We start from the raw sequence: 25,731 nt of genomic DNA, 5'->3' as shown, positions 1-25,731 counted from the left end.
CCTGTAATTACTTGTGTCATCCTTTATGAATTGGGCTATATTCGCACATTTTCAGTCAGCAGGGTCTTCACCTGAATCCAAGTATGCTCTCATAATCGTGGTTAACGGTTTGCTTACTTTCCTTTGCTGTTTCCCTTAATATAACTGGACAGATCCCATCCACCCCAGATGCCTTTCTAATGTTTAACTTCAGTAATTTCTCTTTCACTTCCCTCTCAGTTATTACAAAATAATTTAGCTCCCTGTTAGTGTTTTATTGCTTGCATAAGTAAAGTCATTTTTGCTGTTTTGCTTTGCATCCTTCGCCAAAGATTTCTTATAATCTGCCTTCACAAAGGAGGTCAGGAAAGCAAAGGCAGATTATAAGAAATCTTTGGTGAAGGATGCAAAGCAAAACAGCAAAACTGACTTTACTTATGCAAGCAATAAAACGACAGGGATGAATCAGATTGGTCCACTTGATATCAGTGGTTTGACTGTTGATGACCCTGCTCAGGTTGCTGACAAACTAAATAAGTATTTTGCATCTACATTTGCACACGAGGAAATCATTGCCAGAAGTTTATCAAACACTAACAGGGAGCTAAATTATTTTGTAATAACTGAGAGGGAAGTGAAAGAGAAATTACTGAAGTTAAACATTAGAAAGGCATCTGGGGTGGATGGGATCTGTCCAGTTATATTAAGGGAAACAGCAAAGGAAAGTAAGCAAACCGTTAACCACGATTATGAAAGCATACTTGGATTCAGGTGAAGACCCTGCTGACTGAAAATGTGCGAATATAGCCCAATTCATAAAGGATGACACAAGTAATTACAGGTAATACCCCTGTATTACCTGTAAATTAACTTCTGTTCTAGGGAAAATAATGGAGTCGCCATTTAGAATTTTCTAATGGTAACATCATCAGTTGGCCCACTCAGGTGGTAGATGACTTTCATCAACCGGTGAAATACCACCACTTTGCTTATTGGAGGCTTGAAGTGGTGAAACCCATGTTTAGTCTCTAGAGCAAAGTTTCCGGCATCCCCCCCATACTTATCCTTCAACCCGTGCATGGTACTAAGTACTATAGGTTTTGACACCTTTCGTGTTTGAGATTTTCATAAAAAAAAAAAAAAAAAAAAACTTTATAGAATTTAAAATGTGTCTGGGATCACTGTTAGTAGTCACCTTTACAAAAGTAAAAAGTTACATCTAGTTATATCTAGTTAAAGCTAGTTACATCTTTAAGAAAATCCCAAATCATTACATTGTGATCACTACAACCTAGTGGTTGTTTTGTCTGCATATTTCTAATGCATGAATAATTGCTGCTGATAACCAGATTAAAAAGCATTACTCCCTCTTCCTCTCTAAAAATACTGTTGGAGTATAGTAGTAGTAGTGGCATGTGATGCAAGAAAGCAAATGTATGAGCTTATGCAGCATCAGCCAAAAAAAAAAATTCACACAACCATTCCCTCTAAATGTTTATCCAGTTCCTCCTTAAATTTATTTAACATGTCAACTTCCGCAACGACAGATGGAAGTTTGTTCCAGCAATTAACCACCCACTGGCTAAAAGCAAATTTTCGCACATCTGTCTTTCCTTAATTTAAATTTATGCCACCTTAGGTTCGTAATCTGAACAAGTGGAAGAATCCCATCAGAATCCAGCATGCTCAACTCATTCAAGGCTTTATACACCTCAATCAGATCACCTCGCAGGTGCCTAGTCTCCAGCCACAGCAATTTGCAGAACTTAAGCCTCTCTTGGTAAGAGGATCCCTTCATTCCACTCACCAATCTTGTTGCCCTTCTCTGTACATGCACAAGCAAATCTAGATCCTTCCTAAAATGAGGCCTCCAGACCTGTATGCAGTACTCAAATTGTGTCCTGACCATTGCCTTATACAGAGGGAACAATCACCCCCTTTTCCTTGCTAGCAAAATTCCTATTTATCATTGACAAAACCCCCATAACCTGCCCTGGCAGCCTGTCTGCATTGCTCAGAAAACTTCATATCTGACTGCACAATTACTCCCAGGTCTTTTTCATTTTCTGCCACCTTAAGTGTTATACCACACAGTTGGTACGTTTCTCTGGGATTACTTCTATCCATATGCAGTACTTCGCATTTGTCAAGGTTAAACTTCAGTTGCCACTTCTTAGCCCATCTGTCCAAATTATCTAGATCCTGTTGCAGCAGCACACTGCCATTACTGTCATTAACAACCCTGCCAACCTTTGTAGCATCTGCAAACTTCGACACTAAGCCTAATATACCTTCATCAATATCACTGATAAATATACAAAACAACAGTGGACCCAACACCAAACCCTGTGGGAATCCACTAATAACATTAGTCCATGAAGAGCAGCACCATTTGATTACCACCCTCTGTCTTCTCCCACTCAACCACCCTTTTATCCATTGTAGCAACTTACCCTTAATACCATTCTGCTCCAATTTGTACAGTAGTCTTCCATGCGCAACAGTGTCAAAAGCTTTCCTGAAATCCAAGTATATGATATCAAAATTATTTTTTGCATCCAGTTCCTTTGTAACCACATCATAATAACCAATCAAATTTGTCAGACAAGACTTTCCCTTAACAAACCCATGCTGTGTCTGAATTATTGCTGCAGTCTTGTCTAGATGATCCTGCAATGCATCTTTAACCAGTGACTCCATTATTTTACTTGGAACAGAAGTTAAACTAACTGGTCTGTAATTACTTGTGTCACCCTTCGATCCTCCTTTGTGAACTGTGGATACATTTGCACATCTCCAGTCCGTGGGGATCTCCCCTGAGTCCAAGGATGCGCTCATAATTATGGCTAAGGGTTTGCTTACTTCCTTTGCTGCCTCCTTTAATATAACTGGATAGATCCCATCCACCTCAGGTGCCTTTCTTATGTTTAACTTCAACAATTTCTCCTCCACTTTGCTCTCAGTTATTACAAAATCATTAAGCACCCTGCTACAATTTGGTAACCTTCTGGCACTTTCAAACCTTAATAACTCCTCATGTGTGAATGTAGATGCAAAATACTCATTCAATTTGTTTGCTATCTAAGCAGGATCATCAACAGTCGAACCATCGATATCAAGTGGACCAATCAGATTCATCCCTTTCCTTTTAGAGTTTATATAAGTAAAGAAATCCTTGCTGTTTTTCTTAGCATTCTTTGCCAAAGATTTCTCGTAATCTGCCTTCACCTGCCTAACCTCCTTTACATCAATGTTTTGCCACATTGATGTAATTCTGTTGGGAATGGTGCAGAAAAGAGCAGCAAGGTTAATCAGTGGCACAAAAAAGGGTACTCTTATTAAGAAAGACTTGAGTTCTGTAAATTGCAGCATCTGGAAATTAGGCACCTTGAAGAGACTTGACTGAAGTGTTTAAGGCTTTAAATGGATTGAGTAAATTAAATGCTGATGGTATCCTTTCTCTTTCTGAAATGACATACATAAAGAGACATAAATTTAAATTGAAACACAGCTGCAGCATAGATGTGCAAAAATCTGGCCTCAGCCAGAGTAACTGACTGTTGGAAGTGGCTAGTTTGAATAAATCAAAGGATTAGGCAAATTATTAAGAGATGGATATAGGCAACAGTGTTGTGTTTTTTTTTTTTTTTTTTTTTTTTGCTGATGCTGAATAAGTTTGCCTTCTTGCATAATTTGCCATTTCAAATACTAACACCTTGCACATCCTCTTGTGGTCAATTTGAAATAATTACTTTATTTTTTAAAAAATCATACATATACTTTACAATACAAAAAACCAATATGAACTATAGTTTTTGAGTTACTAATTTTGAAAAGTGGTAAATAACCACCCTGTACTTCAAGATTTTAAGTTCTTACACTTATTTTGTGCATTACCACCACTTTGTATATTTCCTCTTCTGCAGAACCAAAGTATTCCCTCCCCCACCCTGTAAAAGTTGCAAATGACAGCATCTTCCTCAGTGGATTTTTCCTTGAGAAGGCCACCCTGGACAAAACAGATGAAAGTGTCACAATGTAGAATGAGGACTGTATGGGGAGTAGAGAGGTGGCAAAACAGTCTACCATAATTCCACAATGGCCTTCCTTGTCAGGATGATGGCTATCTGGTATTGATATGCTAAAGAAAAAATTTTCTTTTCTTCTCTCTTACAATTCATGTCTTCCACTTCTTAAGTATCTCCACAGAGTGAGCAGAACTGATCATGCCTCCTTCTCTCCATTCCAGGAAACAGAAGAATAGCCCCTCTCTTGTCCCAAAAAATGGAACACATGATTTACAGTGGATAATTTCTTGAATTTCTTCTTTATTAGTGAATCCTTGTACCACAACTTCATAGACTGCTGCCTAGACTCTGGTTCACAGTATGGCACCCAGGTGTCATCTTTGGTCATGATGTTGATGATGATGCCAAAAAAATTGTTGTCCATGGCCTCACACCACTCCAAGATAATTAGCACAAACCTGCACGTATGCAGCATCTTGTGATCTGGTGTTTATCATACATGGAACCCACCTGACACACAATGTCCGTACCCCAGATTGTTCAGAATTATTTTCAATACATTTCCCAGATCCTAAAGTGCCAGTCTTCGTGAATCAGTTTATCCACTCACTTTCCTCAATTTTCACCATTGCTGTGGTGTGAGAATTGCCTGATATTGGTATATTCTTCAAACCAGTACCAACATCACTGACATACCTGATTATCATATCTTCATAAACATTTTTCACATGAATCTCAATCAATGGGGACAGTAATCTCTACATTCAAGTACTTAATAATATGCTACTCCTTCATACAGGGTCCAGTCACATTATTATGACCGCCTACCTAGTATCCAGAATATGTGCCTTTAGCAGCATGCACTACAGCTGGCCGGTGTGGGAGAGACTCAATAAGTACGCATAAGTACGGGTATCTGTGACCATGCAGACTGCAGTGCACCCCGGAGTTCCTGTAGGTTCTTTGGTGGAGGATCCATCCGTCTGATGTGTCGATCAAGGTGGTCCCATAGATTTTCAATTGGGTTGAGATCTAGGAAATTCGGTGGCCAAGGGGAGTAGCTTGAAATCTTTGTTGTGCTCCTCAAACCACTCGTGGACAATTCTGGTGACATGGCACGGCACATTGTCTTGCTGATAGATACCATCGTCCTCAGGGAACATGGTCAACATGTATGGGTGTACCTGATCGGCAATAATCAATAGGTAACCATTTGCGTTCAGGGTGCCCTCCTGAGGTATCAGCTAAGCCAAGCCATGCCATGAAAACATTCCCCAGACCATAACGGCGCCCCTACCGCCTACCTTCTGTCAACAATAGTGTCCGGATGTCTGTTCTTGGAGGTTTCACACCTAATATGCCATCGTCCATCCACTCGGTGAAGCAGAAACCGTGATTCATTGGAGAAGGCCACCCATTGCCACTCAGCCAGGGTCCAGTGTCAGTATTGCTGTGCAAACTGACGGTGTTGTTTGCGATGAATGGCCAGAGAATGGGTGCTGTCACCAAGCGTCTGCTCCAGAACCCAATGCGCAACAGGGTTCACTGCACTGTTGTGATGGAGACTTTTCTGGTGGTCCCACAATTCATTTGGACAACCAGTTGAGCAACAGTAGTGTGCCAATCGGTCCTGACCAACCGTTTCAGCTGATGTTCACCTGTGGGATCAATGGCACATGGGGCTCCACAATCCGCACATCGGGGCGTCAAAACTATCCCATTTGTCCAGTCTTGATACACTTTCACCATTACAGCACGTGAGCATTTCACAAAGTCTGCTGTTTCGGAAATGCTGGCACCCCTGACCAAATAGCCGATGATCATGCCTTTTTCTAGGTCTGATAGGTCGCATGCTTTGCCCATGACAGAGGCCGTTACTGTGTTCATAGATGCCGAACATCAAGCCTTATAGGCTTGCAGTGTGTGAACTTGACATGTGCACTGTATGATTCGCTAGGCGTGTGTAATGGGGAGGGTCATAATATTGTGACTGGACTCTGTATGTACATTAATATCACCCTCCATTTTCACCTAATACCATTACACTGTGCTTGCAATACCTCTCATACTTCAATATTTTCATTTTAATGTTTTGGTGGAACAACTTTTTTGTATAAGAATACAAAGTTTTTTTCACAAGAGAAATATATGCCTCTTTTCCTTTGTTTGATTTACTTAAAAAGTTCCATTTCATATAGTGGAACTCAACAATAAATGAGTGCCCTGGGGTTAACATCTGTTGAGTCTTAGGAACCTTCTTTGTATTCAATATTAGGAAGTAATACAGTAGCTTCTTTTTAGTAGGTGCTAAAATTATTTGTTATGCACAAAATATATTAAAAGAAGAGAGACTATCCAATAACATCAAACTACAATGAAATATTACCTCAGGTATTTGATGTTCTGTTGACGAACTAAACTTTCCACTGCAGAAATTTGATTCTTTGCTGCTGACCCCTACTTTAAAAAAAATAATAAAAGAAAGAAATTCAAATAAATTTATTCAACCATGGAAATGGAGACATAAAGAAAGCATAATGGCAAAGATATTATACAAGCAGAAAACTACTATTTTTTTAACCAAAAATGTAAGAATATGTTATAATATATTGGTTTCCAAAATTTAAAAAAAAATAAATAAAACAGCAAACAACCCAGCAGTGGCCACACCATCTGCTGGGTTCATAATAAAAACAGCTGCACAGCACCCGACAGGTGTACAAATTTCTTTTCTATTTCTGAAAAAAGTTTTTGATTTTTTTTTTTTTGAATTCTGCTTACAGAATTTTGAATTGCTTTAATTATAATTTTTCAAATAGATATTTACAGTATACCCAGTATAAAATAAAAATATAAGTACATTCAGTAGCTTTCGGAACCCGTGTCCCTTTATCAACTGACAAATTTGAATACATTACAAGCAAAGTGTGGCACGTTACTCATGCATCATTGTTGTAGCACGGACGTGTGCTGCCTTACGCCAGTGATCATCCATCAATAAAACGGTTGTCTCTAGGATGGGATGTATACGCATGCCTTTCTGGCGATTTAATGCCTTATGTTTAGTGACTCTAGCCATAGGCGGTGGCGAAAGTGTCGCGCGTGGTCCACTATCTCAAAGTCGCGTTTGGGGTCAAGATCGTGGTTGGTAGCCCAAAAATGTTCTGCAAGCGCGGACTGGTCAGTTTCGGCAAGCCGGATTGCTCTGTCGTGTTCCGTGAGGCGATCCTGGAGACGTCTCGATGTCTCACCTACGTAGCAACTGTTACAGGCCCTACAGGTGATACGGTACACTACATTGCTGCGTAAGACAGGTGTGACAGGGGTCTTCACACTGGAGACAAGTGAACGTAGGTTCCTACCTGGTAATTGCACACATTTGATGTTGTAGCTTCTCAGGATCTTCGAGATACGTCCTGACACTCCTGGATAGTACGGAATGTAGGCGGATGATATGCCGACTTGCTTCGGAGGTCTTGGGTTGGAAGTAAGTTCTTGTGCCTGTAACAAGCATCTGTTTAGTACATGGGATGGATAACCGCATCTGGTTAGGTCCGCCTTCACACGGGAGATCTCGTTACGTCTAATTGTGTCGGTGCTGGAATGGCTCCAGGCCCTGGAGAACAGGGTGCGGGCAGTGCTATTGAGATGGCTTGGAGCGTGGCCGGACCTGTAGTTGGTGAATTGACCGCACCACATGGGTTTGCGGTATACTGAGGTCTCTAGATGTGGGCCTACGCGATGCACTAGCACGTCCAGAAACGGGAGCGAACCGTCCACCTCTGATTCTACGGTAAACAATCAGAGGTGGACGGTTCGCTCCCGTTTCTGGACGTGCTAGTGCATCGCGTAGGCCCACATCTAGAGACCTCAGTATACCGCAAACCCATGTGGTGCGGTCAATTCACCAACTACAGGTCCGGCCACGCTCCAAGCCATCTCAATAGCACTGCCCGCACCCTGTTCTCCAGGGCCTGGAGCCATTCCAGCACCGACACAATTAGACGTAACGAGATCTCCCGTGTGAAGGCGGACCTAACCAGATGCGGTTATCCATCCCATGTACTAAACAGATGCTTGTTACAGGCACAAGAACTTACTTCCAACCCAAGACCTCCGAAGCAAGTCGGCATATCATCCGCCTACATTCCATACTATCCAGGAGTGTCAGGACGTATCTCGAAGATCCTGAGAAGCTACAACATCAAATGTGTGCAATTACCAGGTAGGAACCTACGTTCACTTGTCTCCAGTGTGAAGACCCCTGTCACACCTGTCTTACGCAGCAATGTAGTGTACCGTATCACCTGTAGGGCCTGTAACAGTTGCTACGTAGGTGAGACATCGAGACGTCTCCAGGATCGCCTCACGGAACACGACAGAGCAATCCGGCTTGTCGAAACTGACCAGTCCGCGCTTGCAGAACATTTTTGGGCTACCAACCACGATCTTGACCCCAAACGCGACTTTGAGATAGTGGACCACGCGCGACACTTTCGCCACCGCCTATGGCTAGAGTCACTAAACATAATAAACAACCCTAAGGCATTAAATCGCCAGAAAGGCATGCGTATACATCCCATCCTAGAGACAACCGTTTTATTGATGGATGATCACTGGCGTAAGGCAGCACACGTCCGTGCTACAACAATAACGCATGAGTAACGTGCCACACTTTGCTTGTAATGTATTCAAATTTGTCAGTTGATAAAGGGACACGGGTTCCGAAAGCTACTGAATGTACTTATATTTTTATTTTATACTGGGTATACTGTAAATATCTATTTGAAAAATTATTAAACTATGGACCCCAGTACTCCAGGCCCATTTGTCACTGCTTTAATTATGTTTATACCAGTACTTGATCTATTTTAATGGATTGCATTATCATACAATTTTTTATTTTTTAGAAAAATTTAAGAATGTTGTTTTTTATGTATCATTTTCAATAAAACAAAACTTTTAGTAGTTCAGCTCAAAATAAAAATAAAAAATAATAATTGAAACAAAATATAAACATGAAACTATTAGTCACTTACATTTTTAAGTTCATTTAAAATTTCCCATGCTGTTAAAGTGTGCAAAATTTGAAAATTATGCATTTGAACGTATTCTTTGAATATATATAGATACATATCAGACTGGAGATATGTGAATGTATCCCCAATTCTTAAAGGGGATCAAAAGGCAACAAGAATAATTACAGACCTGTTAGCTTAATGTCTGTTCCAGGAAAAATAATATAATGGAATCGCTGGTTAAAAAAAATGATGCAGGACCATCTCGACAGGCATTCAATTATACTGCAATCACAGCATGGATTTGTCAAGGGGCAGTCTCCTCTAACCAATCTGATAGGTCACTATGATGCAGTGACCAAGGAACTGAATGCAAAAAATAATGTTGCATCATATACTTGAATTTCAGGAAAGCTTTTGATACTGTTGCACATAAAACACTGCTGTACAAACTGGGGCAATGTGGCATTAAGGGCAAGTAACTTCCATGGATAAAGGGATGGTTAAATGGAAAAAGACATTGAGTGGTTATCAATAAGAACTGCTCTTTGTGAACTAATGTTATTAGTGGAATTCCCCAAGGTTCAATACTGGGCCCTATTGTTGATTTCAATATTTATCGATTATATTTATGAAGGTATATCAAGCTTAACATCTAAGTTTGCAGATGATACAAAGGTTAGCAGAGTGGTTCACCCTGATGACTCATCAGGGTGAGCTTGCAACAAGATCTAGGAAAATTGGGTTGATGGGTTGAGAAATGGCAGTTGAAGTTTAACATTGACAAATGCAAGATACTGAATATGGGTAGCAATAACCCCAGAGTAACTTATCAACTGTGTGGTACTACACTCAGGGTAATGGAGAATGAAAAAGAACTGCAGGTAATTGTGAAGTCAGATTAATGGCAGTAATGAGAGTATGCTACTGAACAGGATCTAGAAAGGTTGGACAGATGGGCTGACAAGTGGGCTGACAAATGCAAAGTATTGCATATGAGTAGCAGTAACCCCAGAAAAATAATACCAACTGTGTGGTACTACACTTAGGGTAGTGGAGAATGAAAAAGACCTGGGGATAGTTGTGCAGTCAGGCTGCCAGAGCAGGTCATGGGAGCTTGTCAATGATATACAGGAATTTGAAGGTGATTATCCCTTTGTATAAGGCAATGTTCGGGCCACACCTTGAGTACTGTGTACAGGTCCGGAGGCCTCATTTTAGGAAGGATGTAGAGTTATTAGAGCAAGTACAGAGAAGGACAACAAGATTGGTGAGGGGAACAAAGGGATGCTCTTACCAAGAAAGGCTTTAGTTCTGAAAATTGTAGTGTCTGGAGACTAGGCACTTGCAAGGTGATCTGATTGAGGTGTATAAGGCCTTGAATAGTTTGAGCAGGCTGAATGCTGATGGGATTCTTCCTCTTGCTCAGATTACAAACCTGAGAGGACATAAACTGAAATTGAGAAAAGTTATAGAATAGATGTACAGATGTTTGCCTTTAGCCAGTGGTTATTTGATTGCTAGAAGACTTCCATCTGTTGTTGTGAAAGTTGATAACTTAAATAAATTCAAGGAAGAACTGGACAAACTTTTGGAGCAAATAGATGGGTGAAATGGAAAGTGTTTTTTTTTTTTTTTGGTTGTTGCTGTATAAGCTTGCTGTCTTGCATCATATATGCCTTAATGCTAATGGTAATCAATAAGAGGGAAAATTAAAATCGCCCATAATAACATTCACACTTGTTTGCCCATTTGATCCACGTACAATCTTCTGAGATGTAGCATATCACCTCTCTCATTTTCCCTTTGCAGAGATCTACCTCATACCATAGAGATGCTTTCCTGTTATGCTTAAGTTCTGAATCTGGGAAAGCTTTTGTTGTGTATACCCAGGCTACTCCTGATAAGAAGTTCGATCCCTCTCGCCTTTGCTCATGCCGGTATTTATTTCTTTTTATATATTCCACATTACCGCACTCTAATCACCCTGCAACCTGTGTTAGGTTTTACCCTGTTAAGAATTAACAAGTGTAGGATTTGACTATGTATAAATATAGTGCAAACACATCAGAAATACATAGCTATATCTGAAAAATCAGAATATTAGTAAAACGGCATCGTTTTAAGTTATATCTCATATTGTGAATATCTTCACAATGAGTTGCCATGATATTGTACTACTTCGAATAAGTAATGCTTCACCTAGGGAGAGGACTAATGTTACTTATTCTCAGATGGATACCACCACCACCACCACCCAAGTGATGCAATGATGGCAAAACAGTTATGAAGTATAACTCCACAATATGAGAGATGCCTGATGGTGTATCATGTATTTAGACTCTAAAGCGTTTACGGCATAAGCCTCAAGCTATGGGAGAGTCAAGACTATATATAAATAAATATAGTGCAAGTGCATCAGAAATACATAGCTATATCTGAATAAATCAGAATATTAGTAAAATGGCATCGTTTTAAGTTATATCTGGGTGTTGGTATCCATCTGAGAATAAGGAACATTAGTCTTCTCCCTAGGTGAAGCGTTACTTATTCGAAGTAGTGCAATATCATGGCAACTTGTTGTGAAGGTATCCACAATATGAGATATAACTTAAAACGATGCCGTTTTACTAATATTCTGATTTATTCAGATATAGCTATGTATTTCTGATGCGCTTGCACTATATTTATACATAGTATTGACTCTCCCATAGCTTGAGGCTTATGCCCTAAACGCTTTAGTGTAGGATTTGATTATTTTACAAAGCCTTGACATTATTCTCCTCACTTAAGGATGACCAGGAATTAGGGAAATCTCAGTTGGATTACAAAATTTCATCGAAGAAGAGACTTTTGCACCTTGATAACGATTTATGTATATATTTTATATTATATTTTATTTTATTTTATTTATTTTGTTTTTTTCTCTATTTCTGCAATGTGCTTTATGCAGTCCCCCTCCAACCTCACTGAGTTGTGTGAGCTTTCAATTACTTGTCTGTGACCACTTTGTAATACCATACCAAAGTAGCTTTCTTGTACTTATATTTTATTTTGGCAATAAAGTAATTTTATATAAAAACTATGAGGATACCACAAGCTAGCAACATATACAGAAGAAGGGCAGATATAAGTAAGCAAAAGAGAAAAACAGAATTAGTTTTATTTTCCATTTAACTAAAGTAAATTAATAAAATGTAATCTACCTTCCTTTGAAAGTTTTGCTTTTGATTTATTTAAGTCAAAACCATTTCGTTTCAATTTTCTTTTAATTCCAGTCTTCCTTTTTTCAATTATTTCTTCAAATTTCTGATTTTCAGGCAAGAATGAAATGTCGCTATGGTGTTCAACTTGGCGTCCACTCAAAATGTGATCATGTCCACTCTCTTTCGGTCTTTGGATTTGACTTTTGAAGTTAGTATCAGTTTCTGTACTATATTCTTTTGCTGAAAAATTAGCAAACAAAAAACCGTATATAGTGCAAATATTAAAATTTCAGTCGCATTAATAAATTTTATTTTTATAAAATTTTATATAAAAGACACTGAATAAATTCAGTGTCTTTTATATGATTAGCTTCTTTTCACAAGCAATTTTGAACAGTGTAATTAATCACTCTAAACTATATGCTTTATTAGAAAACAGGCCTTGGGCTTCGGGTTGCATATCACTCTGTATTCTTTCTGTAAATGACCGACAAAACTAACTTGAAATAGACTTAAAAAAACTTTATTAAAATAAAATATATATAAGATATAAAATATAACTTAAAATTGGTATAGGATAAAAATGATAAAATAGTAGCTTTCGGGGCGAGGTGTCCCTTCTTCAGCTAAACAGTAAATGGTGTGCTGCGTACATATATACATTAGATTAAGCAAAATAAAAATTGACCAGGTGATCATGGATCACATGTCTGGTGTCATTAACGCAAAACTACGCACACGTGACGAATACCAGTGCTCATCGCACTGCAGAATGGTAGACTCCATAATAGGGTGCATATGCACTCCCCTATTGCAGTTCATAGTGCTATTACAATTGACTATGTGCAGTGTTTCAAGCCATGAGCATTGGTGGCAGTCACGTGAACGGTCGATGATCTCAATGTCACATCGGGGATCAAGGTTGTGTTGTTCAACCCCAATAATACTCAACAACAGCGGAGCACTCAAAGTTAGCGGTTTGGAAAGCCCCCTTCAAGCTCCAAGATGCGACCTTTCAATCTCCTAGCAGTTTTGCCTACATAAGTTTCCCCACACTCCGGACATGTAATGCGATACACAGAACTGCTTCGTAATGAAGACAGGATGGGTGTTTTCACTCTGGAAATAATGGAACATAATTTCTTACCAAGAAGTTGCACACACCCAAAATGGTAAGAGCAAAAATCCTGGCAAGGCATTCCAATATGCCGGAATAGTTGGGAATGTATTGGTTTGGTTTTTTTTTTTTAGGAGCATTAGCAACTAAGGCCATATTGCTCTGGGATATGCGGTGGTCATTCCCTGACCTTTCTGCATCCTCCGTATTTGGTGGTGACAGGCTCGAACCCCGGTCTAATCAAGAAGCGTGTGCTACGCACTGCTGCTCCTTCCCACCTGGCTACGGAGGCGCCTTTGGGAATGTAGGCAGTTGAGATGAACTCATTATCGTTTGGGGGACTTGGCTGTGTAACAAACTCACGAGCTTGTAGTTAACAGCTGGAAGAGGTGGATAACTGTAGTTGGAAAGCTCTGCCTGCCTGCCACCTATGGAACTGGAGTGTGTTCAAGTGCGGGTAAACAAGATATGTGCCATACTGTGCAAGTGACCAGGAGCGTGTGCAGACCCGTTGCTGGTAAACTTACCTGCACACATGGGCTTCCTAAAAACAGAAGTTGTAAAACCTGAACCCACGCATTGGACTGAAACATCCAAAAAAAAGAAGGGTATTTTTGCTTCCAGTTCAACTGTAAATTGGATAAAAGACGACAGGGAATTGAGATAATGAATTGAGTTTCTGATCCCCAACAGTGAAGATATTATCAACGTACCGACACAAGAGAGTGATAGGAACAGGCAAATTCAAAAAAGCCGACTTTCTAGTTGCTCTTTGGCAATGTTGGCTACAATGGAACTAATGGGAGCACCCATAGCTGTGCCCTGAATCTGGCAGAACAGAGTCATTGGACATGATCATGCTGCCAGTCAAACAGAGGTTGAGGGCTGTACAAATGTCATTGGTAGAGAGCAAGGTCTTGTCCCTCAAGGTGGTATTCCCATGAAAAAGCTGTCTTGCACAAGAAATAGCTTATGGTACAGGGACAGAAGTGAACAGGGAGACCACATCGAAGGAAACCACGACCTCGTCCTCTGAAATAATAAAATCTTTAATGGTATATAAAAACTATGGGTCTGCCCACACTCCTGGTCACTTGCGCAGTACGGTGCATACCTTGTTTACTCACGCTTGGACACTGCAGTCCCACGGGTAGCAGGCAATTAGAGATTTCCAAAGAGTGGAGCTTTCCAAATGCAGTTATCCACCTCATGTTCTGGATAGATGTGAACTATAAGTTTCTGATTTTGTTACATGGCCAAGTCCCTCACATAATGAGTTCATCTCGACTGCCTACATTCCCAATTATTCTGGCATATTGGAATGCCTTGCCAGGATTTTCGCTCTTACCATTTGGGGTGTGTGCAACTTCTTGGTAAGAAATTATTTTCCATTAAGTTCCATTATTTCCAGGGCGAAACCACCCATCTCGTCTTCATTACGAAGCGGTTCTGTGTATCCCATTACATGTCCAGAGTGTGGGGAATGTTATGTACGTGCAACTGCTAGAAGATTGAAAGATTGCATCTCGGAGCATGAGGGGACTCTCCAAACCACTAACTTTGAGTGCTCCGCTGTTGCTGAACATAACTGGTTTGAGCAACACAACCTTGATCCCAAAGTGACACTGAGATCATCGACCATTCACATGACTGCTGCCAATGCTTATGGCTTGAGGCATTGCACGTAGTCAATTGTAATAGCACTATGAACCATAATAGGGGAGTGCATATGCACCCCATTATGGAGTCTACCATTCTGCAGTGCAATGAGCACTGGCGTTCGTCATGTGTGCGCAGTTTTGCATTTACGATACCAGACATGTGATCCATGATCATGCCCAGTCAACTTTTATTTTGCTTTATCTAACGTATATATGTACGCAGCATACCATTCACTGTTTAGCTGAAGAAGGGATACCTTGCCCCGAAAGCTACTATTTTATCATTTTTATCCTATATTTTTATCTGTATTTTAAAATATTTCAATATTTTATATTTTTTATCCTATACCAGTTTTAACTTATATTTTATCTTATATATATTTTATTTTAATAAAGTTATTTTAAAGCTATTTTAAATCAGTTTTGTTGGTCATTAACAGAAAGAATACAGAGTATAAAGCTTTACGAATAAATTTTAAAGATTTAATTTTAATATAGACAAAGTTACTGATAGTTAATAACAGCAGAGCCTAACTGACATAAATAATAATGTGTATATATACTGCATATTTATTTTTACACAAAAGACAAGAATATGGCTATATCTTTGTCTTACTTTACTAAGATATTTGGGAAGTAAGGAAAAGTGGGATCGTGTTAATGCATTGCAAGACAATTCATTATACAATTCAGTACATGATAATTCACTGTGTGACAGTTCTGTGCTTGACAGCTCGGTGTATGACAATTTAGTAAAAGACAACTGATGGCTATGACAAGTCAGTGATTTTTTTTTTTTTTTTTTTTTTTTGGGAGAATCTGGTGTATGGCAAAGCAAGATAGAAAATGCAAACGTTTAACATGTGCTGTAAATGGTGAATTTAGTGATCATGATACCGCTCACGATATTTTATATTTTTGATGAAGCATACTATCCACCTTCATTTTTTAATACACATTCTACTTTTTTTTATATCATATTAAAATCTTCAGATTAATTTCTGATAGACAAAGTTACTGACAGATTTTGTCTATCAGTAACTTAGAGATCCTATTAAAAAAGTGCAACAAACAGCTAAAGATTGGAATACAAAAAACCTTGTTTGCACTTTACTTTTACTTCTGTAAGTTGCATTTTTTTGAGGAAATATGCAATGTGGGGGAGGAGAGTGTTTCAGAGACCAAAAGTAGAAATCATTAATGGATGCTGGCTGGGTAATTTGCAAATTCTGATTTTCAGTTTGCAACCTGTGCTATAATTGTTATTGAAAGAAATTAGTAGTAGGCTAGTACCATGGATGGGTTAAGCATAGGTGGGCAAGCTGTCTTGGAGATTGTGTAGGGGTTGGAATTCAAGTCCCCTATGTTAAAAAAAAAATAATAATAAATAATTATCTGGATTAAAGGTATTACAATATAGATGGAGTCATGCTGAAATAGGCATGTACTCACTTTCCAACCAGCCTATAGGAAGGATGGCATGAATCCTTTTATAAAATATAAATGGATAAAAAATATATTATTTTCTTTTTCTGCATTCCTACTTTCTAAGTTACCAAATTTCTTTTGTTCCTAAATCTTTTACTTCATTGATTTTGTTAATTTCTGATTTCTATGTGATACTGAATTGTCATATACTAAACTGTCGCACATACAAATTGCACAAATAATTCAAATTGTCTTACTCACCGAATTGTTGTAGCCATCAGCACTTTTTCTCCAAATTGTCACATATGGTAAAATGTCATTTACCACATTATCTCATACACCAAACTGTCACCTACACTGAACTCTCCTACAATGAATTGTCTTGCAATGAATTGATATGGTCCCAAAATATCATATCACACGGATCAAAAAGTTTGTTTCAGATCTCGATGCCATTGCCAAAACTTAGAACCCAGAAATAAAAGTCTTTTCCATATTTTGTGAGCATGTGTACAATCCAAGTCAACCCCAATTATATGAGGGTGGTTCAATAAAGAATCGTCCTCACCTACTTCCACATATTGCAGAGTCATGATATTTTGTGTGTAGCATCATACATATCTCTGTACTAAAGGTGTAAAATTTCAGTGCTGTGTTTTAATTTGTTTTTCTCTTACAGAGCTGAACGTGTGATGAGGTAGCATCATGGACAAAGTTGAAGCCAGAGCTGTAATCCGGTATCTGTTCTTGAAGGGGAAATCCCCTAAAGAAATCAATGAGGAGATGCTGCTGTATATAAGGATGAAGCCCCATCCTATGACATTGTGAAGCACTGGCATAGACAGTTTAGGTGTGGTCAGACATCGGTAGAATCTGAGCCCATTCCAGGTCATTCCCATTCAGCCATTTATGACAGCACGATCAGAAAAGTGCAGTCGTTAATCACGGAAGATTGCCGTATATCTGTGCGTGAATTGTCCCAGGTGGTGAAGATTAGTGTGGGCTCTGTTGAAACAGTCCTTCAAGACCAACTCCATTTATGGAAATTGAGTGCAAGATACAAATTGTGCAAATTCCCTGATTATTGGCTGGTTTCCAGAAGGCTGATTGACAACAGAAATCACAAGGGTCATTAGCCCTGTGCCAAAAAATGAGGAAGGCTTTTTCCCCTTGAAAGTTAAAAGCAGTCCATGGAATAGCGACATCAGTTCCCCACCCCACAGGAAGGCAAGGGTCAAAGCATCAGCAGGAAAAGTCTTGCTGACAGTGTTTTGGGATGAGAAAGGAATAATGACTGATTACCTGCTGAAAGGTAAAACAATCACAGGTGCCTATTATGCCAACTTACTCACAAAATTATGGGAGAAAATCAAAACATGTAGGCAAAAGGTGAGAATGCTTCAAGACAATGTCCCAGTTCACACTTCTGAAATTGCAGCAACACAAGCAGCCACCTGTAAATATGAAATACTGCACCATCCAGCCTACTCACCCGATCTTGCACCATCGGCCTTCTTGTTTCCTTCCCTCAAATCATTTCTTCGGGGGACCCACTTCTCTGATGACGAGACACTCATTTCTGCAACAGAGTCATGGTTCAAAGACCAACCTCACCACTTCTACAAAAATGTTGGGAAAAATGTGTAAATCTGCACGGTGGCTATGTAGAGAAGGGCTAAAACCTGTGCCAAGAATCAACAGGCTAGCACCTCTGCAGCCCAGGGCGATTCTTTATTGAACCACCCTTGTAACAGAGTTAGTGTGGGTTTTTTTATCTGCAATTGTAAATTTTTCTTTTACTTTGCATAGCATCCCAAGGTAGTACGTTTCTTGAAGTCAATCAAACAATCAAACTCTGTACTGCATTTGATACTTACAAATTGACTGACATTTATTGTGAATTCAATATACTGAATTAAAACAATGGTCCAGCTGAGGACTTCTTAATAAAGTATAAGGTCACGTTGTAAGATGAAATGAGATGAGTTAAAATGTTATGATGTTTACATTTCAATCCAGACATGACAAGGTAGATAAGAGTCTTAGTATTATTAGTGGCAAATAATGCAAGCAATCAAGTTTATATAACAACAGCCAAAAAAAAAAAAAAAAAAATCCACTTTGTCTGGGGGTCCACCACTCAATGGATTCCAACTAGAAATGTGCAATATCTTGAAAACGATTCACTTAAGGATCCATGTTTACTAGGCTTTTTTTGCAAATTGTAGTCTGTACAGTTCACCTTTAAATTACTGACCATCACTTTTGAAACACCAGTATATACAAAAAAAAAAAAATAAAATAAATAAAATATATATATATATATATATATAAGACGCTCCTAATAATTTCTCATATGAAAAAAACTAGCAGTTCATGAAGGTTAATAAGGAAGTCTAGTATTTTGCTTATTTCTTTTGAATATTAGTGGTTTAGTACACAGCACTAATTATTAGCAAAATAATCTTTATTATACTGAATTGTTATGAACATATAAACATAATACCTAAAAAGTTTTGATCCAAAGGCTTCCTTAGAATAATACGTTGATGTTTAAGGATTTGATCCCCTGAAAAAAAAAATCATCACATATTCAGACTCAACCATTTTTTAAAGCATCTTATTCAGCTTATCTGTGAAAACTGGCCAATTTTCCTACAAGAATAATTAAATGAATTCTTTAATATTTATATGAACAAATAAATCAAGAAATGAATCAATTTACCTTTAGTTAATAATTCGAAGCATCTTTTATAAACTACCCAAATTCTTGTTTACCATACCGCAAGTAATATTTTGGAAGTTTCCACATGCGTTTAATACAAACGCATGTAAACAGGCCACAAATAAAATTATAGACCACTCTGCATAAGCACCAGCAAAATCAATGCACTTTTGCCATCAAAGCACGAGGCAAGAAGTAGCAGTGCTGTAATGTATTCTGAACCAAACCATTGTCTTCACAGAGTTCATCTGTGAAAACAAAACAGAAAAAAAAAAAATCTATGTTGTACAAGGGAAAGCACTGAGTGGAACATGTTCAGTATGGTAGGAGGAAATTGATCCATATTAACAATGTTACAAGAAAAGCACAATGCAAATAAGTCAGCTTTATTATTAGATGAAGATGCAGCAGAACCCTTACAGTAATAGGAGTAGAAGTATGGATGGACAGAAGTTGCAGTCAGTGATTTTGGCATACAACCAAACGTTGCATACCAAACTTGGAATTTTCACAACTGAATCTGAATTTATTAATTATCTGTTCATAATTGTTGTGATTTTTATTTAAACTGAAAATTAAGTTGGAGATACTAATTAAGACAACTGTGATAAGCTTTATTCTTAAATATGAAATTCCTGTAACTCTCATTTATGTAAACCATATAAAGGTTTGAATTTAAGCAAGCATTATAATCAGAAAATTTAATATATTCAAAATCAAAGAAAAGAAATCACATAATTCATCCCATTTAGCACTGCAGTAACCTAAATGATATGTAGCTGAGAATGACTGGGGGAAAGAGACTATTTTGGTGAACATTAACTGTGTCATCATCAAGAGGAGTGTTTCCATTTACAATGGGTTTCCTCAGCCTACAAGTTATTTCTTATTAGGAATTTTTTCCCGCCATAAAGTGCGGTTCAAGGTGTCTTGGTCGGTTAAGCCTCGGGCTGTCATGCACTTCCGTACTCCATCCATCCATCCATGTCCTCCTAGGTCTTCCTCTTTTCCTTCTTCCAGGAGGTATCCATTCCAGGATAGCCTTTGGATATATGTTTTCTTGCATCCGTCTTACATGTCCATACCATGTTAGATGCTTTTCTCTGATGGTGTCAATAATAGTCTTTTTCACTTCCTTTTTTTCCCTTGTATCTTCATTCCGTTTTCTGTCTCTTCTAGAAGTTCCTGCTGAGCGTCTACAAAAATCCATTTCTGTGGAGAGCAATTTGTTTTCCGCTCGCCTATTCAATGTCCAGGTTTCCACTCCATACAACATTAACTGTGTACTTTGGATAATTATCAGTGAAGAAAAGATGAAAGTGTTAGGTGTATGGGTTGGACTGTTTGGTATTCCAGCAGGTCTTAGGAAAGAAGCTCCATTGAAAAGACCATCACAAACTTGTGATCTGAATGGTGGTTGGAAAGTAAAAGATGAAGAGTATTAGGTGAGTGTTTTGGATTGTCTGGGATTTTAGTAGGTAAATGGACAAACGTGTAAGGTCATTAGTCATAAGAAAACTTTCAGCATCTCCATGAGCTGGATCCATTTTGTTATTTGGTTTTTAGGAGCATTAGCAACTAAGGCCATATTGCTCCGGGATATGCAGTGGTCATTCTCTGACCTTTCCGCATCCTCCATATTTGGTGGTGATGGGTTCGAACCCCGGTCTAATCAAGAAGCATGTGCTACGCACTGCTGCTCCTTCCCACCTGGCTACAGAGGCACCTCTGGATCCATATAACCAGAAAATTGGAGCCTCTTGGGATTATGAACATTAATAAAATTATTACACAAACCGTTAAAGAAACAGACTTCCTGCTTCTTTAACATATATCTCATAAATAATATGATCTGTCAGGTTATTTTATTTCAGTAAGTGGTCTGAATTACTTTTCTTAGAGAACAGTAATTATACTTTCAATATAGGTCAGGATGTGGCTGACACTAGGTTTTTAAATAGTCATTATCAGGACTTGGAATGAACTAGAGTGCAACAGAACACTTTTTCCCAGTTTTTCACATTCATTAGCATTAGTGTTTTGGCATTATGATATGAGAAAGCACACTTATACAGCATCAGCCAGAAAAAAACCCTTCCCATTTCACCCATCCATTCACTTCACAAGTTTGTCCAGTTCTTCCTTGAATTTATTTAGGCTATTAACTTCATCAACTACAGATGGAAGTTTGTTCCAGTAATCAACCAGGCTAAAAGCAAATTTCTATACATCTATTCTGCAACTATCTTTCTATAATTTGAATTTATGTCTCACTCAGGTGTGCAATCTGAGCAAGAGGAAGAATCTCATCAGCAGTAAACTTTCTCAAACCTATTTTCTCAAAAAATAGGTTTCAAGCCCTTATATACCTCAATCAGATCACCTTGCAGGTGATTAGTCTCCAGACATTAGAATTTGCAGAACTTAAGCCTTTCTTGGTAAGAGCAACCCTTTGTTCTCCTCACCAATCTTGTTGCCCTTCTCTGTACTCATTCCAGCAACTCTACATCCTTCCTAAAATGAAGCCTCCAGACCTGTATGCAGTACTTCAGTGTGGCCTGACCACTGCCTTATACAAAATGATAATCACCTCCTTATCTCTGCTAGAAAAATTCCTGTATATCATTGACAAGTCCCCATGAGCTGTTCTGGCAACCTGTCTGCACTGCTCAGAAAATTTCATATCTGACTGCACAATTACCCACAGGTCTATTTTATTCTCACTACCGAGTGTAGTTCTGCACAGTTGGTACATTACTCGGGGGTAGTCTTATCTAGATGATCCTGCAATGCTTCTTTAACCAGTGACTCCATTATTTTACCCAGAACAGAAGTTAAACTAACAGGTCTGTAATTACTCGTGTCACCCCATAGATTCCCCTTTGTGAATTGGTGATACATTTACACATCTCCGGTCCATGGGGACCTAAAGTCCAAGGATGCTCTCATAATTATCGCTAAGGGTTTGCTTACTTCCTTTTCTGCCTCCTTTAATATAACTGGATAGATCCCATTCACCCCTCATGCCTTTCTATGTTTAACTTCAACAATTTCTCCTCCACTTTCCTCTCAGTTATTACAAAATCATTTAGCTTCCTGTTAGAGTTTGATAAGCTTCTGACCACCACTTCCCTATAGACTTCCTCATACGTGAATGTAGACGCAAAATACTCATTCAGTTTGTCAGATAACTGAGCAGGATCATCAACAGTTGAACCATTGATATAAAGTGGGCCAATCTGATTCACCCCCTCACTTCTAGAGTTTACATAAGTAAAGAAGCCTTTGATGTTTTTCTTTGCATCCTTTGCCAAAGATTTTTTGTAATCTGCCATCGCTTGCCTAACCTCCTTTGTGACGATTACAGACTAGCTTATTTATACCATAGGCTTCTGTGTCACCTGATAATTTATATATATCATACATTTTTCTTCTCTGTCACGACATCAGTAATGTCATGTACATACTTGATTATTAACCATTATTTTGTTTCATAAAATTTTCCATTTTGATCCTTAATCATTGCTATATTCTATTAACTCTGACATAAAAATATACATCATCAAGTAAAGTTCTTATTGGTCAGTTCTAAAAAAATACAGTACTTTGGAATCTGACCAATGAAAAACCTTACTCAGTGACATATATTGTTTAAATTAGGATTAAAATTAGGGTGAACACAGTATAATTATGAGCACAGTAAGAGATGTGAACATTTCTGGAGAGTCCCCTCATAGAATATAACTAAACTTGCTTTTGGGTCAAATCCAATTCCATACAATTCGACCAAAGAATAAACACACACACACACACACACACACACACACACACACACACACACACACACACAATGAAGTGCCAAGTTGCAGATTGAAATGAATGAGAAATTTTTTGAAACTTTTGTGATTACAATTCTTCTATTCTGTAAGACAGTACTACATCTAAATTGTCAACTATTCTTTCAGTAGTTTAATTCACTTCAAACCATCCAAGAATTTGAGATTCAAGCCATCTCTTTTCATCTTCACATACCATAGAAACTTCATTAAATTCCAAATCTGTTTACTTTTCTGAATTATTTTCCATTATTCAACTTACTTCTGTTTCTTTTTCTAGATTATATTTTAATAATTTTGTTGAAAATATTCCAATGCCAATGATAGAAGAGTATTCCCATGTGTTATTCTAGATTTCTCAGCCTGTAAACACAAGCTTGTATAGACAATGAATTTCCGCTCTCTTCTATCATGCAGTAGAAGCATGCCTTTGTAAGTCATGGCAAATTAAACATTCTTTACATTTCAAGAGTACAGGCATAAAGGAAATTTCATTTATGATCATTGTTTGGATAACTAGAAACCCACAAGTTGTAATATGGCAAGGATACAGGCTTAAAACAGTTTTTACAGGCCAGTCACTAGTTAGTTCATTCGACCAAACCTATTGGTAACATTCAAAGAGATATCAGGATATAATCTTGATGCCTGTACTCAAGTCACTGTAACTGAACAAAGGCTAGGTTGAGGCTATGCAGGAGACACTGCCAAAAGGAGTGGGGTATAACCTTGTTGTGAGTGTGGCATAATTAAAAACCTCACTTCATACATGTGCCTTCCTATCCACCCTGCCAAGCTTTTATCTCATCAACATCAATGCATTATAAATAGGCAAACTAAGTGAATACACTTATCTGCAAAATGAAATAAACTTCCAAAAACGTACAGTTAATTTCTCAAATATATGTGATCTCATTTCTCAGTGATGCCCAAATCATTCAAATCCCCCACCTTGTCTGACAGAAACTTATAAATCAATCACTGCTCAGCTCATTGATCTAATTATTTACAAACCTTAACTACAAATAATAACTTAAATAACTACAAACCTTAAAGTTCATATACTCACATATACAATGTGCTACCCAAAAGTTCCTTGAAATGTATTTATAAAATAAATTAGACTCACCCTGGGTCTTATTCACCACCATCACCTTCGAAGTAGTCCCCTTGAGAGTGTAAACACCGATCCTAGCACTTCTCCCATGACTTGAATGCATCCTGAAAGTCCTTCGTTGTAGTGTTCGGCACCGCCTGCAATTTGGTTTGGATATCCTCTACGCTGTCAAATCTTTGACCCTTCAGCTTGATTTTCATTCTTGTGAAGGGGAAGAAGTTGCAGGGGGACTAAATCTGAAAAATAAGGGGATGAGGGATGATTGTCATGTTATTGGATGCCAAAAACTTCGCCACAGTGAGAGATGTGCGGGCTGGCATGTTGATGACAAAGGACCCAGTTCTTTGTGCACCACTTCTCTGGATGTTTCTTCCTGATGGCTTCCCCTCTGGACATTGCAGAGAACTTTGCACTGATGGTCTTGCCAGGAGGGACAAATTCCTTATGGATAATCCCATCATTGTCCAAAAAACCAATCACCATGGACTTCACATTGCTTCTCACTTGTTGGGCTTTCTTCAGTCGGGGTGAAGATTGGCTCTTCCCCTGGGATAATTGTTGCTTGGTTTCTGGGTCATACTCATATACCCAACTCTCGTCACCAGTGACGACTGTAGAAAGGAAGTTTTGAACACTCCTGGCCCGTTCTTCAAGATCTCTGCTAACTTCCATGCAATGCTGCTTTTAGTCTTCACTCAGTAACTGTGGCAAGAACTTGGCAGCAATCCTCATGTTCAACTCGTCTGACAAAATCCGCTAATATGTGCTGTATGATAGTCCTATAATGCCACAAATGTCGTGGATCGTCCGCCTGCGGTCTTCATGGATCACCGCCTGAACTTTTGCAACATTTTCCGGGGTGGTGCTTGCTGATGGACGTCCGGAGTGATCATCATTTTTAAATTTAACTGCTTGTTTCAAAGCTTGTTTCAATTTCTTATGGGTTTCTGCTGCTGTATACTTAAGAAGGAAACAAAACTTGATGCAAGCACATTGCTCTCTCACATCAGCCATCACAACAATCACAGACTACGTGAAACACACTGCCAAAGAACTGCACATAATTATATCAATGACTCTATCCAGCCCGATGCCATGTGGCACACTGATTCACAAAGGATGCATGCAGTGTTATCTAGCATCACAAGTCCGTACTAGACATAGTTCCCATGCAACGTTCAAATTTCGGGAACATTTGGGTAACACTTTGTATATCCACTCTGAGACTTCCTAATGTATTTCCACATTTTCATATATATTTCCACTCAAGTCTCCTACTTTTTATCTCCTTTGGATTAAAATTTCCATATCTTTCTATCAAATAAATTTGTTGCTTTTATTGCTTTCCAACTCAACAAATCACTTGTTGAGTTGGAAAGCAATGATTCCAGTCAGTACAGATACTGAGGATTTCAATAATTGCGTTATACAACTTGTTTATTATCTACTACAATATTGGCAACTGTAACCACATACCCAATACTTAAACTTTTTTCTCAACAATTAATACTGGGCGCCCTCTTGGTACCTTATATGACAACTTGATAATATTCTCTTTTCCACAGAGCCTCAATCCTACTGCCATTCTCAGTCTTGTGTCATTTGGCACTACAACA

At 38.5% G+C, this 25,731-nt stretch overlaps 1 protein-coding gene across 3 annotated transcripts in view; it reads right to left on the bottom strand.

Annotated features, from left to right (window-relative positions):
* Positions 1 to 25,731, bottom strand: part of LOC150077535 (uncharacterized) — a 441,090-nt gene that overhangs the window by 46,372 nt on the left and 368,987 nt on the right. For 2 of the 3 annotated variants that reach the window (XM_090386301.1, XM_090386303.1), the window contains exons 15-17: positions 18,944 to 19,006; positions 12,232 to 12,471; positions 6,394 to 6,467 (exon numbers count right to left, since the gene is read on the bottom strand). In XM_090386301.1, the coding sequence (XP_090242427.1) occupies positions 6,394 to 6,467; positions 12,232 to 12,471; positions 18,944 to 19,006 (377 nt within the window). The remainder of the gene's footprint in view (positions 1 to 6,393; positions 6,468 to 12,231; positions 12,472 to 18,943; positions 19,007 to 25,731) is intronic. The other variant, XM_090386302.1, reaches the window with a different exon arrangement.

The sequence above is a fragment of the Mastigoproctus giganteus genome, chromosome 12 (assembly GCF_048544385.1).
Source record: "Mastigoproctus giganteus isolate SK-2022 chromosome 12, ASM4854438v1, whole genome shotgun sequence".
Classification (NCBI taxonomy): Eukaryota; Metazoa; Arthropoda; class Arachnida; order Uropygi; family Thelyphonidae; genus Mastigoproctus; species Mastigoproctus giganteus.
The sequence above is the reverse complement of the archived record's forward strand: the minus strand, read 5'-3'. Positions and strand labels throughout refer to the sequence as shown.